The 17,877-nt window shown below is 38.8% G+C and overlaps 1 protein-coding gene across 1 annotated transcript in view; it reads right to left on the bottom strand.

The window, feature by feature from the left end:
* Window positions 1-17,404, bottom strand: part of HSPBAP1 (HSPB1 associated protein 1) — a 48,413-nt gene extending 31,009 nt beyond the window's left edge. Inside the window, exons 1-2 of the mRNA XM_003894013.4 lie at window positions 17,201-17,404; window positions 4,818-5,003 (exon numbers count right to left, since the gene is read on the bottom strand). Coding sequence (XP_003894062.2) covers window positions 4,818-5,003; window positions 17,201-17,264 — 250 coding nt within the window. The 5' untranslated portion in view covers window positions 17,265-17,404. The remainder of the gene's footprint in view (window positions 1-4,817; window positions 5,004-17,200) is intronic.
* Window positions 17,405-17,877: the final 473 nt, after the last annotated feature.

The following is a 17,877-nucleotide window of genomic DNA, read 5'->3' on the forward strand; positions in this document are numbered from 1 at the left end:
AAAGACCAATTATCAGAAAAAAATACAAATTACAAATAAACATGAACATATGTTCAATATCGCTAGCAATCAAATAAATGTGTGTTTTTTTGTTTGTTTTTTTTTTTTTTTTTTGAGACAGAGTCTCACTCTGTGGTCCAGGCTGGAGTGCAGTGCCACTATCTTGGCTCATTGCAACCTCTGCCTCTTGGGTTCAAGTGGTTCTCATGCCTCAGCCTCCCAAATAGCTGAGATTACAGGCGTGCAGCACCATACCCAGCTAATTTTTTGTATTTTTAGTAGAGATGGGGTTTTGCCATGTGTCCAGGCTGGTCTCGAACTCCTAAGCTCAGGTAATCCACCCACCTCAGCCTCCCAAAGTGCTAGGATTGCAGGCATGAGCCACTGCACGCAGCCAAATAAATGTTAATTAAAATAATGAAATAACATTTTTCTTTTTTTTTTTTTGAGACCGAGTCTCGCTCTGCCGCCCAGGCTGGAGTGCAGTGGCCAGATCTCGGCTCACTGCAAGCTCCGCCTCCCGGGTTTACGCCATTCTCCTGCCTCAGCCTCCCGAGTAGCGGGGACTACAGGCGCCCGCCACCTCGCCCGGCTAGTTTTTTGTATTTTTTAGTAGAGACAGGGTTTCACCGTGTCAGCCAGGATGGTCTCGATCTCCTGACCTCGTGATCCGCCCGTCTTGGCCTCCCAAAGTGCTGGGATTACAGGCTTGAGCCACCGCGCCCGGCCGAAATAACATTTTTCATGTAACAGGGCCTCGCTCTGTCTTCCAGGTTTGAGTGCAATAGCGTGATCACAGCTAACTGCAGCCGCGACCTTCTAGGCTCAGGTGATCCTCCCATCTCAATCTCTTGGGTAGCTGGGACAACAGGTGCACGCCACCATGCCCAGATAATTTTTTTGTACTTTTTGTAGAGACAGGGTTTTGCTATGTTGGCCAGGCTGGTCTTGAACTCCTGGGCTCAAGCAATCCTCCTGCCCCAGGCTCCCAAAGTGCTGGGATTACAGGCATGAGCCACCATGCCCAGCCTGAAAGATTTTTAAGATAAATTTCAGTTTTGGCCAAGGAGTAGCAAAACAGGAACCCTCACATGTTCTGAAAAGAATGTAAATAGAAACCACCTTCGTGCAAAGCCCTTAGCCATATGTTTCAAAGCCTTTCATTCTTTCACTTCACAAATTGAATGTCCATTAGGTGCTCAGCCCATGATGAGATGTGGCCCTTGCCCTCACAGAAGTGACCTTCTTGAGGGGAAGAGACTTTAAACAGGTAATTATACAACCATGTGATTACAACTGTGCTAAGTGTTACTAAGAAATACAAAGTGTTCTGAGGTAATTGAATAGTCACACCTGATTTGTGGTATGGGGAAGGATAGATTTGTCAGGAAAAATGACATTTAAGCTAAGATCTGACAGAAGGAGATGAATTAATTAGGTAAAGTTGGCGGAAAGGGAAGTGAGAAAAGAGAGACTAGACACAGGGAACTACATACACATGCGAAGGTCCTGAAGTGGGAAGAAACAAAGCCCTGGAAATACAGAAACTGAAAAATGCTTGTCTGGCCTGAGCTCAGGGAGAGAAATGATGCTGGGCCTTCCACACCACAATGGACATTTTGGTCTTTAGCCTAAGCGTAACTGGAAGCCATTTAAGTGTTTTAAGCAGAGAAATAAGATTAGATTTGTTTTCCTAAAAGTCGTCTCTGGCTTCAGTATGAGGAATGGTGTGGAAAGGGAGGGCAAGGGGTGCAGACAGACTAGGATGAGGCCATACAACTATGGAGGTGAGAGAGAGTAAGCGGGGTAATGCCCACTAGAGGACAGCTGTGGAGACAGACAGAAGCAGGCGGATGCTAGATATTTAGGATGTAAGTCACTGAGTCACAAGACACCACTCAAGACAAGCAATCAGAATGACTCAGAGGTTCTGGTGTAAGGAGCGTCACAGATAGTGCTGCTAATGATGATAATGCTCATATCCTTTGATCCAGTAACTCTCCTAGGAATCAATCCTAAGGAAGTAATCAGAAACTGTGACAAAATTTGTTTGCAAAGATGTTCACTACAGTCTTTTTAAAATTTAAAACTTGTAAGCAATCTAAGTCATCAAAACTTTAAAATAAATTATGATACTACCAAACAATAAAATATTAGGTAGCCATTGAAAAATCATACAATCTCAAGAGAAGCTGCTCAGAGTAAAAGAAAAAAAAAAGCAAGCTATGAAAATTAATACAACTTTATTTTTAAAATACAGAAAGGCCTACATGGGCATTCCTCAAAATATAACTAGTGGTTATCTCTGAGTAGTGGGACATTTGCAAGTCATATACTTACTAAGGGTAGTATCCAGAATACATAAAGAACTCTTATAACTCAATAATAAAAAGACAAAAACAATTAGAAAATGGGCAAAGGATTTGAATGGACATTTTTCCAAAGAAGATATACAAATGGCCAATACACACATAAAAAGATGCTCAACATTATTAGTCATTAGGGAAACACAAATCAAAACTATAATAATACTTCCCATACACTAGAATAGTTATAATTTTTTTTCTTTGTTTTTTGTACTTTTAGTAGAGACAGGGAGGGGTTCACCATGTTGGCCAGGTTGGTCTCAAACTCCTGACCTCGTGATCCACCCACCTCGGCCTCCCAAAGTGCTGGGATTACAGGCGTGAGCCACTGCATCCGGCCTAGAATAGCTATAATTTTTAAAATGGAGTGTTGGCAAGGATGTGGAACAAACTAGAACTCTCATACATTGAAAGTGAGAATATAAAATGGTGCAGCTGCTTTGGAAAACGGTTTCTTAAAATGTTAAACACAGAATTACTGTATGACCCAGCAATTCTACTCCAAGAGAAATGAAAATACATGTCCACACTAAAACTTGTACATGAATGTTCATAGTAGCATTATTTGTAATAGCCAAAAAATGGAACGACCCAAATGTCCATCAACTGATGAATAGATAAATACAATGTACATATTTGTACAACAGAATATTATTTGGCAATAAAAAGAACTGAAGTACTGACACATATTACAACATGGATGAACCTTGAAAACACACTAAATGAAAGAAGCGAGGCACAAAAGGGCCAATATTGAATGATTCCACTTATATGATATATTCTAAGTAGTCAAATTCATAGACACAAAAAGTAAATCAGTGGCTGCGAGGGCCTATGGTAAGGCAGAATGGAAAATGATGCCTTAATGGGTACTGGGCTTCTTTATGGGATAATAGCAATATTCCAGAATTAGATAGTAGTGATGGTTGTACAATATCGTGACTATACTAACAACCAATGAACTGCATACTTTTAAATAGCTAAAATGCTCAATTTTATGTTATGTAGATTTTATTTAATAAAAAAGAACATTGTCTTTACTAAAAGCTCAGAGTCGTTTCTCACAACCTCAGAGAGTTATTTCCCTTTTTTTTGGTGCTTAAGTATTAACTTGAAAATGTCAAATTACTGTGTCTCATCTATAAAATGGGATAATAGCAGCACTGTCCTAAGGTTTTAGGAAGATTCAGAAAGCTAATACCGTATGTGCGAAGTATTCACAATAGTGCCTGAAACAATAGCTTTAAATAAATGTTAGCTATTGGTAGTATTGTACTTGGAATCTAACCAGAATGTGAAAAAATTACTATTTCTATTTTTATCCAAATTAGTGTCTAACAGACACTTCAATGAGAGGCAGATTTCTTTGACTAAAATCAACAAGGAAAAGGCACAATTTGATTTTTATGTTATTGCTGCTGGTCTAAGATTGAATTTTAAACAGTTTGATCTTTGATTATAATGAGATGACAAAGAGTTCCAGGTATATTCAACATGCTACATCTGTCACAGGAGTACAAAGGGGTTCCAGACACCAAAAACTAAATAATTCTGTCAGCAATGCTACAAGGTCAAAATGAGAGAAAGCAGGTTGGAGCAGCAGGAAGGGATGCTGGGGACTTTTCTAGTTCTCCTGAGCTGTTAATAGATATTAACAAGCTACTTTACCTCAATGCTTAAAAAAACTGAAATTCTAGACTACCAAACTTACCCATATTGAAATATAAGTTAAACACCAGAAAATGATTATAGACTCTCTTAGATTAGAAACAGTAGTTTTAGAGTTAATGGTAAATTATCTAAATTTTAGAGTTAATGGTAATTGCTTTATCTGAAAATAAGGCAAACAAATCAAAATGTTATGTCTTCAGAAAAGAAGAGGCAAAATCTATTTGCTTAAGAGAATAAAAGAGCGAGCTTTACATATGGTTCATGTTTGTGCAATGCAAAACAGGTCAGTCAGTCAATAAAGCAAAGGGATAAAATTACAACCCAGTAATTATACAACTATAAATAGTGCCTGAAGCCACAAATAAAAGGACACATTCTACTTGAGTAAAAAGTGGACGGCACTATTAGATTAGTATTGGTCTAATAGGAACATAAATAAGAGCACATTAACAAATATTTATTTATTAAGTGTCTAACATTTAATGAACCACAATAATGTTTAGCAATATACATATAAGATACATGAACAAATACATTTTGTATGCGGTCATAAACTATAGACTGTTTTGTCTATACTTTATATAGACAAAAACAAAAAACACTTAAGCCAAACTGTTTTCCAAACTTTCCAATAAAATATTCCTGTATGTACAGTGAATGGTCAAAAAAAAAAAAAAAAGGATTAGAAAGCAAGGATTTTCAAGAGATCAGGAGGCCACTGCTGAGAATGCAGGGATGCTCCTGAAGAGACATTATGATAGTGATTACCTATAGTCATACCTGTGCTCATGCTTTTCATCCCCATTCTGAATCGTATCCGTTTGCCATGAAGGACCTCCGAAAGGTATTTAGCATTCCAGTGTCGTGCTGGCCAATCAAACACCATGTTACAGAAGATTGCAGGTTGTTGTAAAGACATGATAATTTCTTTTGCTTTCTCTGGCGTAAAAGGTTTGACATGTTCACCTAGAAAGAGAAATGAATAGAGCAATAGATAGAAAACTATCAAGTTTTTTCATACAATATGGAGAAAAAAATAGCGAATATTGTTTTTATCATGGCAAATCATTCTCTACAATTACAATGATGTATACATCATTTACTGCTGTTTCTATACACATATGATCTCAAAAGACCTAATTCTTTTCTTTTTTTAGATCCAGGGGTATATGTGCAGGTTTGTTACATGGGTATATTGTGCAATGCCAAGGTTTGGGTTTCTATTGAACCTATCACCCAAATAGTGACCACAGTACTCAACAGATAGTTTTTTAACCCTTGCTCCTCTCCCTGCCTCCTCTCTTTTGGAGTTCCCAGTGTTTATTATTCCCATCTTTATGTCTGTGTGTACTTGATGTTTAGCTCACACTTATAAGTGAGAACTTGTGGTATTTAGCTTTCTGTTTCTGCATTAATTAACTTAGGATAATGGCTTCCATCTGCATCCATGTTGCTGCAAGGGAAATGATTTCATTCTTTTTTATGGCTGCATAGTATTCCATGGTGCATATATATATATATATGTATGTATCTCATATTTTCTTTATTCAATTCACCATTAGTGGGCACCTAAGCAGATTCCATCTCTTAGCTATTGTGAATAATGCTGTGATAAACACATGAGGGCAGGTGAAAAGACCTAATTCTTAAATGATTTTTCTCATACTAAATTTTAAGTGTTTAAATTTTGGTAGATATTTACAATATTCAATGTCAAAAATGAAACTTTAGTGTTAAAAAAGGCTTTCCAACTACATCTTTAAATTTTAGAAGGTGTGATTTTTTGGAAAACACTACTTCCTAAGTAGAGGATTATGTAAGAAATGCTGATGGGAACTACTCTTGAACAACTAGAGTTGCTGCAGTCAGCAACAATTCTACTTGTTATATCACAGGTTAATGCCAGAAAGACTACTGAGTCAATGTAGCAGTCAACCGGGGAGGGAGAAGGATTATTTTTATTGCAATTTTAAAAGGATAAAAGATGTACTTAGATGGCAATCAATATTAATCCTTGGTTTCAACTGCATCTATAAACAGTACAGAAGAGCTGTACAAACCAACACTGTAATTTAAATAAATGTCACAGAATCATAAAATATTAATCTTGGATAGGAGAGCAAAGATTAGTATTTTTTGAATAAAAGAACAAGCAAGTTTCTCTTTTAAAGACGTCTTAAGATGGCAAGTTTTTTGGGAGGTTTAAAAAATGCTTCATACTCTCTGACCCTCAAAACATATATTTATGATTATCAAGAATGATCAGCTAACCCTCTATTTTAGTTACTTTATCTATAATTACACTGAATCCAAAACATTAAGAAAAATTCATAAATAGTCCAAATTCTTCTATCACCCAACCTTCTTCTCTATGATAAAAGGAAGAGAGATAGGGAAGGAATCATCAAAGAACTTGAGTAATTTGTGTTTGTCTAAAGGTAAGGCTTGTTTTTAAAGAAACTGAAAACTTAAATCAGTTTGGCCTCCTTTCTCAGACAAGGACAAAAACTTGGAATCCCTTCTTAAGCCCTCAGTGAAAGTCAGCAGGCTCTAAGCCCTTGGTAGATGACATTTGAGAACAATCTGTTACCTTCTACACAGTCATCATTCTAAGTGAGAAGGTCAGTGTGGATGCTCAGAGGGGAAAGGCAGGAGAGTCAGGGACTGCATGCAGTGAGGAAGAGAAGGCACCCTTAGTCTCACTGAAAAGCAGCCCCTGGTTTATCTTCAGGTGACCTCTACAAGGTAAAGAGCCCTGTAAAGGATAACATTATGTGACCAAGAATACAATTTTCTGTTTTTCCTTGAGATGGTTGCTTTTTATTGTGTTTTTCACTTTTGACATGTACAGCAACTTTGCATTCAAGTTCTTCATCCATTCCATACGGGTCTATAAGTCTAAGTACAAGGTTACCTATATTGCAGTGCACCAAATCTTCCTGGACTTGGTATGCCTGGATTCCGCGTATATGAAAATGAACACCTACATTTTTTTATTATGTGTTTTTAAAGTTTTGCTGTAGACTACTTGTACGGAAGGTCAAATTTCTCCTCTACCCTCTTAAAGTCTCTAGCTGAGACTGACATAAAACAGGTTAACAGGGAAACGCATACAAACATTATTCAGAAATTTTTACATGTACATGGGAGCCCTCACAAGAAAAATGAAGACGGAAAGAAGCAGTTAGAGCTTAACATCTATATAGTAGGTTGGGCAAAGAGTAGTAAATTTTGAAAATGAGACAAGACAAAGAAGTTGGGTGAGTACAGGTAATTGTGGAAAAGTGACTGGGAAGATAAAGGTTGGTTTAACAAGGTTTGTTAGTACAGATTTCTCTCAGCCTTTATTACCCATCTTTGGTTACAAGAATGTCTTCCTTGTTCCTGGTACAGGGAGGGCAACTTTCACATGGAAGTTTTACCTCCCGCTTTTGGGAAGAAAAAGGGAGCTCAAAATGACCCTGCATCTGCTGTTTTTCAATGTTTTTTTTTTTTTTTTTTTTTTTTTTTTTTGAGACAGAGTCTTGTTCCGTCGCCAGGATGGAATGCAGTGGTGCAATCTTGGCTCACTGCAACCTCTGCTTCCTGGGTTCAGGCGATTCTCCTGCCTTAGCCTCTCAAGTAGCTGGGACTACAGGCACGCACCACCATGCACAGAGACGGGGTTTCACCATGTTAGCCAGGATGGTCTTGATCTCTTGACCTTGTGATCCACCCACCTCAGCCTCCCAAACTGCTGGGATTACAGGGGTGAGTCACTGTGCCCAGCCTTTTCAATGCCTTTTACCCCAAATAATCAATGTACCAAAGTGGCATATTTGGGGGTGGCATATTTTGATCCCTACACTATGAAAAGCTATAATATATTCATGATAAATAGTATTCTATTGTTCATGGCATATAAATTGGAATCATCCTTTGGGAAACAACTGGGAAAATGAAAGAACTGTTCATTATCTCAGTAACTCATGTTATAGGAATTTACTGTAACAAATAATTAATCATGAGCTATGTATAGCATACACACACACACACAAACGTCTACTACCGCACTATAACAACAAAAAATGTAAACAACCTAATGCCCCAAAGCAGAAAAATATTTACTAAATTATGATAAGGCAATCCCATAGTATACTATACTCACTAAAAATGAGGGCTGCCTAGAAATATGTAGAGATGTGAGGTGGGAAGGGAGAGTTGGACCTGAAGTTGACTCAGAGCTATTGCAATAGCCAAGCGATAAGTATGGTACAGGCCTGAACAACAGGGGTGGCAGTGAGTAAGTAAGAGATGGTAAAGATGAAGAAATACTCAGAGAATAATATCAAAGGCTATTACAACCAGAGATGTGGGGTGGGAGTCAGATGTAGCCACAAGACTGAGTTGTCTAGACTTGGTGACTTGCCATAAGAGAAGAGCAATAACTCATTCTGTTGGGAAGATGAGTAGTTTGATTTTGAACACAGGCACCATAACGATACCATACATTTAATTGTTTAATGCTTCACTGTTTACAATGCACTTTTACATTAAAAGTGCTCATCTGATCTTATAAGAAGCCTGTAAAACACAGGCAGAGACGGTAATTCATTTCCATTAACTGAAGGAAGAAATGGAAGCTTAGATGTCAGAGGACTGGAACCAGATTTATCAGGTCCCCTCAGTCCAAGTCCAGTGCTCTTTCCACTGCACAATCCTATTTCTAGAGAATTGACTGTGCAACTTAACTAGGGCTAAAAACTCAGAAGAAAAAATATAAGCTGAAAGGATACACAGGAAAGCTCAAGATCAATTCATAAATAATCATTCACATGTGCTCTGGGGAGAGAGGAATGTTTTGAGGAGCGCATGAGTTGTATGTGCATGAGCACACATGGCAGGGAGTGCTAGTTACTTTTGACAAAGACTCTTTGCTTGGCCAAACTTTAGTCAGGCTTTGATTCTTTTGCTAGGTCCATCTATGCACTTCCTTGTAAAACCCAGTTTTAGGCAAGAACCTTGCTAAGTCAGTTTAGCAAGAATTGCCCCCATCCCTGACATCTGATCAGGTTTTTCATCCTCAACCGACCTCCAGGTGATATCTGATCACCTTGGCCTGCCTTCAGCAAGAATCCTGTTAGGTTGGTTTAGCCAGATTTCCCCTTACCCCTGGTGTTTCCTCTTCGTAATTTCTCATCCACTGACTCTGCTCCTTGGCTGTAAATTCTCACTTGCCCATGCTGTCTTTGGAGTTGGGCCCAATCTCTCTCCCCAACTGAGAGATCCCGTTACAGTAGTCCTTATATCTATGGTGATGGTCCTGAATAGTCTTCCTTACCATGCTTTAACAAGTGTCACTGAATAATTTTTTCTTTAACTTCTACTTACCCAATACTCATTCTCTTCTTCCTTATTAAAAGAACTTTGGGCAACAGGAGTGACTGAAAAATTTTATTTCCCAGACTTCTTTGCAGACAGGAGTAGCCAAATATAGATAGATAGATAGATAGATAGATAGATAGGGAATATATATATAATTTCCATGTGTGTGTATATGTGCATGCGCGTGCACGCTCATGTGCACATATTGAAGTTGTGAGTCAGACTTTTTGCCCTCATCCTTTTCTATATACTGCCTGGAAAGCAGACATAATGTTTAGCCCTCTTGAGAGACAAATGAAAGGTCCAGGAAACTGCAAACCTTAAGCAAAAGAATGCAAATATGTTCATCTTCGTGCTACTGAACCAACTACTACCTCCTGAATCATTTTAGATTAAAAAAAAAAAAAAACCTTCTAGTCAAGACTGTTATTAATTCATAGCTGGTATAACACCTTGCTTTCTGAGGCCATCATTTTCAAGGATAACCATATTCTCCCTATACAGTGCTGTGTGGCTTGGGCTGGATGAATCATGGCTGGTCTGACACACAGTCTGACATACACAGTTCTAAGGTTGTAAAATACTCAACCTATGAACATTTTGCTTCTGGAACTTTAAAGGGCAGAGAAAAACAGAAACATGAATTACTTTGGGGTAGGGATTTATTTATTGTACTTACCTTACATTAGAGCCAATAGATCACATGGCTTTGATTATTCCCAAAATGGTCCATATTTGAGTAGATATAACTGGGTAGCCTTTTATAAATATGTACACAGGTGACAGTAACACATGAGTAGTGTTTTGACAAAAAAGCTACAAAGAAGTAAATATTCTCTAGCATAAAGTTAAATTTAAAAAATTTAATTATCTGATCTAAAAATCCCACACATCCCAGAGATTATTTAATAGGAGACCTCCAATACTAAAATTTGCTGAGCGAGTGCCTGGCCTAGTGACTGGTATATATTAAATGCCAAAACATTTGCTAAATGAATGAAAGCACTATGAAGTGTGTGCAAAGCAGAGTAGATGTTCATCATAACAGGAAATTAGCATATTTACAGAATTTCAGGCCCATCGTGAAATAAAACAATCAGCTGGTTGTGAGATAAAACTAATTTGGCTTCTGATAATTTAATCAACAATAAACTGGGCCATTAAATTAATGAATTTAAATGTTACAATTTCCTTTAAAGAAGAATGCGATGCTACCCTGTATTAATTAAACAGCCTACGGATGCACCCAGTTACTCCATGCTAGAAATATTTTGCAAAGAGCTATAAAAATTCTGAAGCAACCTCAACAGTCTTCAAAGGATAAGGGTATTTAGGTCTAAACTTGCAGCAGGTAGTAATTTTTAACTAGATGACTTAGAAACTGCTGAAAAAAACAGATGAGTGATCTGGGTATTACACAATAAAATTTTCTCTCTCCAAATGTAGCACGTTCTCCAGTCAATTTATTACAGCCTTAGTTAACAACTAATTCTTTGGAGATAGTGAAACATCATCACAAATAAATTGCATCCTTCTCAGTAATTTTTTAAAATTAATGCAAAGTACAAGATAATTTGAAACCTAATTTCTCTGAGTATGCCAACTATCTGGTGTCAGTCAATTAACACCTGGCCTGGATTTGTATCTGAGATTTCAACTTTAAGACAAGAATAAGGAACATTTACCATGTGTCCAGAATACTCTGAGTATTAATAGAATATAACAAAAATCTTGAAATTATACCTTGTCTCTCATCAGGTATAATTTTAATGAAAAAATTAAAAAGATTTTTACAAACCTTCAGAAGTTGACATAAGAGTAAGTCTCACATTACAATACAGAGACTCACTATAATGATATAGCATGAATTTAAAACTGGGTCCTGGCACAGTGAGATCATTTATTTCTGAATGTATACATCTAAGTATATATGTGGTGTTTCATCAGACAACTATTGTATATACATATGAGAAATTTTAAAACCTCTGGAATGGTAGATATTAGGGCAAAACATAATGACCATTTGGGCCATGTTAGAAAAACCCGATGGAATCGTGCAAGTACTAGCTAACAAAATGACTGGATTAGTACTGAGTGGTACTACTGGATCAGTACTGACTGAATGGTAAAACTTACACTAAAAAGAATTTTTCATTTTGTAGCCACTATTTTAAAATGTCAACACAAACTAAGAAAATTCTCCTGAAAGGCAACATAATGCTTAAGTAAAATGATGGCTAACCATAAACCCTTTGAATTTCAATGTCTAGAAGGTGATGTCTATCACTGAAAAAAACCACAAACGTTAGTGTCGCGGCCGTTATGACCTAGCCTTATCAATACCAATGCTTGGTGTGGCAGTGAACATGCGGGAAGTTCAGGCTGGGCACCTGAGACAGTTACATGTTGGACAGTTACCAAAGGTTCATGAGCCTTTTAGTCTCTTTCCATCCTCCTACACTTACAACGTTTGTCCATTTAACCCAGAAAACTTATCTTTACTTCAAAAAATGGCTCGTAAATTCAAAAGTAATACTAGTCTTAAACCAAAGCAAGAAAAAGGAAATCTGTCTATATTTTAAGTGAAGTTAACACTAGAAGGAATGACATCTCAAATACTAAAGGTTTTTGCAATGTACCTCCAAAATTTCTACCAAAATGTTTCCACTGAAGCCCAGCCTCCCCTAAGTGAATTTTTGATAATTTAAAATAAATGATTATTTTATCTTACTTTTCCTCAAAAATATTCAACAGCAAGGTCTTGAAAAGACATCTGCACGCCCATGTTCACAGCAGCACTATTATAATAGCTAAGTGGTGGAAACAACTCAAACGTCTGTTGACAAATGGATAAGCAAAATGCTTACACATGCAATGGAACGTTATTCCACCTTAAAAGGGGAGGAAATTCTATCACATACTACAACATGGATGAACCTTGAAGACAGTATGCTAACAGAAATACGCCAGTCACAAGAAGATAAATGCTATATGATTCCACTTATATGGAGTATCTAAAGTGGTCAAATTTCTAGAAACTGAAAATAAAATGGCAGTTACCAGGGACTGGGGGAAGAGAAGAAAGGGGAGTTATTGTTTAACGGATGTAGAGTTCCAGATTTGCAAGACGAAAAAGCTCTAGAGATCGCCTTCCCAATGATGTGAATCTACCTAACACTACTAACACTTAAAAATGGTTAACATGGTAAATTTTATGTTATACGTTTTTACCACAATAAAATAAATGGTATTGTTTTTCTGATATTCATCATTACCAAGCATTCAGTGAAATTAAAAATTTTATCTACATTATGAATTACATATGGATTCTAACATGGGAATTTTTTACTTTTTGAGATAACACAGGCTTTTGCTTTTCTTTAAACTCCTCCACCCTTTGCCCTTTAAAATGACAACAAAAATGACATGGTGAGTATGTGTCGCCAGCTGAAAAAGAGTAAATCCAGTTATGTAGGAATGTTCATTCTAAATGAAAATCAATTCCATACAACTCTAGATGAGATATTTCCTCAGGAAGCACTGGAAGAAGAGTTACTAACACATTCTTCTTCTCTTCATCAAGGCATAATCTTGGCTATAACTAAAAACTAAAAAACAGCCCAATAGAAAGAAATATAATAACCTCAGTTTGAAAGACAGAATCACACTCAAATAACTGCAATTTTTAATTTCAATAAATGCTTCAATCAATGTATGATTATGAGAATAACATTTCACATTCAGAATTTAAATGGATTCTTAATTAACAATAAGTAGTTTCATGTTTGTTTTTAATTATTTCTAAGCTGTTATTTCAAACAAACAATATCACATTCTTGAAGGCAAACCTCTTACTTTTATCTCCCTATAGATTAGTCCAGTGCGTGGCATAAAATGATGCTAAACAAATGTTTTTTTTCAAATAACTGTATAAGAATACCTGATTTTTAGCAATGTATAAAACTTTATTGAAACTAAGCACTTCTGTATAATGAGCTATCAAGCATAACCAAGGTGATCAATTCTATGATTTTATGCTCACCTCTACCGGTTACCCTTTCCTGCTCCCAATCACTGACTCACTCCTAATGATCCTCAACCCTATGGCAACCATGCCAAAGCTTCTTTTTTTTTTTTTTTTTTTGAGACAGGGTCTGGCTCTGTTGCTCAGGCTGGAGTGCAGTGCAGTGGCATGATCTCAACTCACTGCAACCTCCGCTTTACAGGTTCAAGCGATTCTTGTGCCTTAGCCTCCCACGCAGCTGGAACTACAGGTGCGTGCCACCATGCCCAGCTAATTTTTGTATTTTCTGCAGAGACAGGGTTTCACTATGTTGCCCAGGCTAGTCTCAAATTCCTGAGCTCAAGAGATCTGCCTGCCTCGCCTCCCAAAGTGCTGGGATTACAGGCGTGCACCAACACGGCTGGCTGCTTCTTCACTCTGAAGTCTCCAGCACCTTTCTCTACTTCCTTACTTTTGTGGTGCCTTGCTCTATTTTTCTGCAAAGACTGAAACCCACGATTTTTCTCTTCTTCACTTCAACATTTCTGTTTTTACCCTGCTCTTCTCTGGACTCAATGGATACAAGTCTTCCTCTTTTTCACCCAGGTTCTCTGTCACTATTTCTACTCTAGTAGAATCAGTCTCCTCACCTGGCTCATCTTCAAGAAATTATCCTAGGAAGCACAAACCAACCCAATTTCTGTTAGTTCCTTCTCCTCTCAGCCTCCAAAGTACTTCATGTGTATCATACTGAGTATTATATCCCAGCTAATTACATCTGACCTTTTGGATATGTCTTTATTGCCAAAAATGATATTTATAAGCTATTTTGCGGCAAAGACTGTCTTCTGCTTTACCACATGATAAAGGTCTGTTTACCATATGCCATTCAAATACTTTTTGATCATGGAATAAGTTTGCTCAAAAATGAACTTTTCAGCTGGGTGCAGCGGCTTATGCCTGAAATCCCAGTGCTCTGGGAGGCTGAAGTAGGGGCATCACTTAAGGTCAGGAATTCGAGACGAGCCTGGGGAACACTGTGAGACCCTGTATCTACAAAAATAAAAAATAAACAAAAAATTTTTTAAATGAACTTTTCTATGACTCCCATTGTATTCATCATTGTACTGAATGTACCGACCCTTTCACTTGACTTTATTTAATGTATTTATTTTTCTCATTCTCTTACATAACATCTCTAATTTCTTTTCTTTCAGTTTCAACATCAGTCACTAAGGCTGGCACTTTCTATTAATAATAAAAATGGTCACCATTCCTGAATATCCAATTCCTGCCAGATACTATGCTAGATAATCTACACATATTAACTCTAATCTTCACAATGATCATGCATTTTACAGAGGAGGAAACTGAGGCTCAAAGGGATTAAGTACCTTGTCCTCCAGTCTTTCTCCCTCCAATCAATCTTCTACCCTTCAGACACAGTGATCTTCCTACAACCAAAATTAATCATGTTATTTCCCTCACCTAAAGCTCTTTAAGGCTTCCTACTATCTTAATGTCTAGATTCCTTAACCAGGCATAAGGTAACCTTTAGGATACCTCTTTTCTTACCACTCCTGACACTGACTTCTTTCAGTTCTTGGCCAATGTCATGCTTTCTCCTTCTGCCTCTGGACTTGGCATGGAGTGCCCTTATTAATTCATTCAACAAACGTGGCATGTGCCAACTATGTGCCTGGCATTGTACTTGCAGCTGGGCACACGGCAGTGAATGAAACAGACATAGGTCCTGCCCTCAAGGTACTTACAATCTAATGGAAAAAACAAATAATAAATACAGATTGTAATAAGTAAAATGACAGAAGCAGGATGCTGCATTCCAGAATATCTAGGGTTGGGGGGTGCAAGAGAAATCACAGTGACTGTTTTAGATAGTTTGGTCTCTTAAGGTCTCAGGTGGTGACATACTTTAAAACCTAAAGATTAAGTCAGCTATGTGAAAAGCGAGAGGGGAGGTGAGTGACAAGAGATCCTGCTAAAGACATCAGCAGAACCCAAACCAAGGCCATGGTTAAGAGTCTGGGTTTTATTCTAACTTCTAAGGGCAATGTAATTCACTGAAGAATTTTACATAAGGAAGAGTCACTTTTTGCTGCTGAATGGAGAAGGGATTAGAGGGGTACAAATAGAAAACAGAGACACAAGTCAAGATACAGTGTAGTTGAGGTGAGAAAATGTGGATGATTTGAAGTAGGGTCTGATAGTGAAGGAGGAAAAAAGTAGACAGATTAGATGCAGAATTGACCTGACTTGCAAAGTCATCACCTGAAATCAGGAAAGAGGCAGAGAGAGGTTATAGAGTTTGGGGATTTGTCATTGGAGAAAGTCGGTAGGCTCACTAGAGAAACAGAGGATCAAAGGGATCTCAAGCCCATACTGGCTGAATATTCAAGAGTTTGGCCATTTTCACTTTACACGGTCATCAATTTGTGCAGGACTTTTTCCAGCAAAGTTCAGGCGCATAGTGCAGGTACAAAGTGGGCAAAAGGTTGACTTCATCCAGAGTAAGAGTTTTGTCAGAAAAAGGTGCAGGAAGGGACAACAGAATTTTTCAAAGGAACGACATACATTCTGGATAAGGGGGTGCAGTGGATAGAAAATGGAAAAATCAATGCAATGGAGGTATAGATGAAGGTCAAGAATTGTCTCCCTAGTAGAAAGTGGTCAGATAGTAGAAGGCTATAATTTGTTTCTTCTGCTTGGAATGGGGGTTCAGCAAGCTATCTGATCCCTAAATACATCCATCCTTTTCTGCTCCTTGACTTCCTGAACCCAGCACCACTACCTGAGTTTGTCACCATCTCATCCAATCAGAAAGGCTCACCTCAGCGGATCACAAGGTCAAGAGATCGAGACCATCCTGGCCAACATGGTGAAACCCCGTCTCTACTAAAAATACAAAAATTAGCTGGGCATGGTGGCGCGCTTGTAGTCCCAGCTATTCGGGAGGCTGAGGCAGGAGAATTGCTTGAACCTGGGAGGCAGAAGTTGCAGTGAGCCAAGATCGCCCCACTGCACTCCAGACTGGTAACAGAGCGAGACTCCGTCTCAAAGGAAAAAAAAAAAAAAAAAAAGGCCGACCTCAAACTATTCCCTCCTTGAAGCATTTATGTTCTCTCCACTGAGATCCCTCCTCCTGATAACAACCCTCACAAAGTGTACTACTGGTAGAATAGTTCAGGTGAACATATAGTAAGTCATTCTTTTTCCTTTCTAGGCTCCTTTGGAAAAGGTATTATTATAAATATTCAAAAGTCTCTGGATCCCGCGACAGTATCCATAACAGAGCGCTGCACGGTGCAATCATTCAATAAATAATAACAGGGATCTCAGGCTCATGGGTCTCCAAACCTCATCTCCACTTGCTAAACCAGGGTTCACTGAAATAGAACAAAAGCGCATAATCCCTGTTCACAAGTCTCAGATAACTCCCATTAATCTCAAAGGTTGCCTTCAATTTCACAAATTTAATTTTAATCCCAACATTCAAAACACCCCTATTTAGCTAAGGATGGGCAAATATAAAACAAAACAAAACAAACACCCCATGCGTGAAACAGCACTGGTAGGCTACCCTATGACGATCAAAAATCTGGATGCCACAATTCGAGAAATGCCACGCTCGCTAGAAAATACAGAATTTTCTTCATAGTCCAATGCAAGGCCAGAGAGACCTGGGACGGGGCTAAGGCAAACGGCCCCACGAGGGGTGCCACGAGAGTCAACTGGTATTGGGTTTGTACTCAGGGTCTGACCTCAGCCTGGCACCTACCTTCCTCCCCTCCAGCCCCAGCTGCAAGGATCACAGGAGTGGTCGCCTCGGAGCCTGCTGCCATGGCTACCGCAAGGCGGGTTCTGCCGGAACCCAAGGCGGAGCGGAGCTGGGGTGGGGTCAGGGTAGGGACCAAGCTCCGGGACCCGAAGCTGCACCACAGGAAGGAGCCCCGGCGACTCCCGCCCGCCTCCTACGGAAACGCAGGCGCTCACGTGGAGGTCACGTGATGGATGCTGGGCGGGACCACGCAGCTTTGTTTTGATACCCCGGGTGTGGAAATACGAACACGTGGCCTGAGTTGTGGCGCTTTTTTACCTAACCCGGACCTTAGGCTTCTTTCCTGTAGTCTTAGCTTCGTTTCTGTGTCTCCTTTTCTAGTCAGATCCTTGCTTTCCGCCTCGGCTTTTCTCCACCCTAGATGATTGGAGTTTTAGGGGAAGGTTTGACGCTTTATGGGGCTCCGGCGGTGGGATGGGTCTCTGACTTCAGCTTTCGCGAGCCGCTCTTGGCAGCCTTGAATGCGAGGCTAGCTCACGCTTCTCTTACACCTCTCTTGCCCTTCTGGTAGCAACCTGACTCCTAATTTTAGTGGCCGCCGGGAAATACGAACCTCGGGCAAAGAATCCTGTGATTGCGTTCCCTGTGACTCATTTCCCGATGCAGACAAGCCAAAT

Source organism: Papio anubis, chromosome 2 (genome assembly GCF_008728515.1).
Source record: "Papio anubis isolate 15944 chromosome 2, Panubis1.0, whole genome shotgun sequence".
NCBI classification, from domain to species: domain Eukaryota; kingdom Metazoa; phylum Chordata; class Mammalia; order Primates; family Cercopithecidae; genus Papio; species Papio anubis.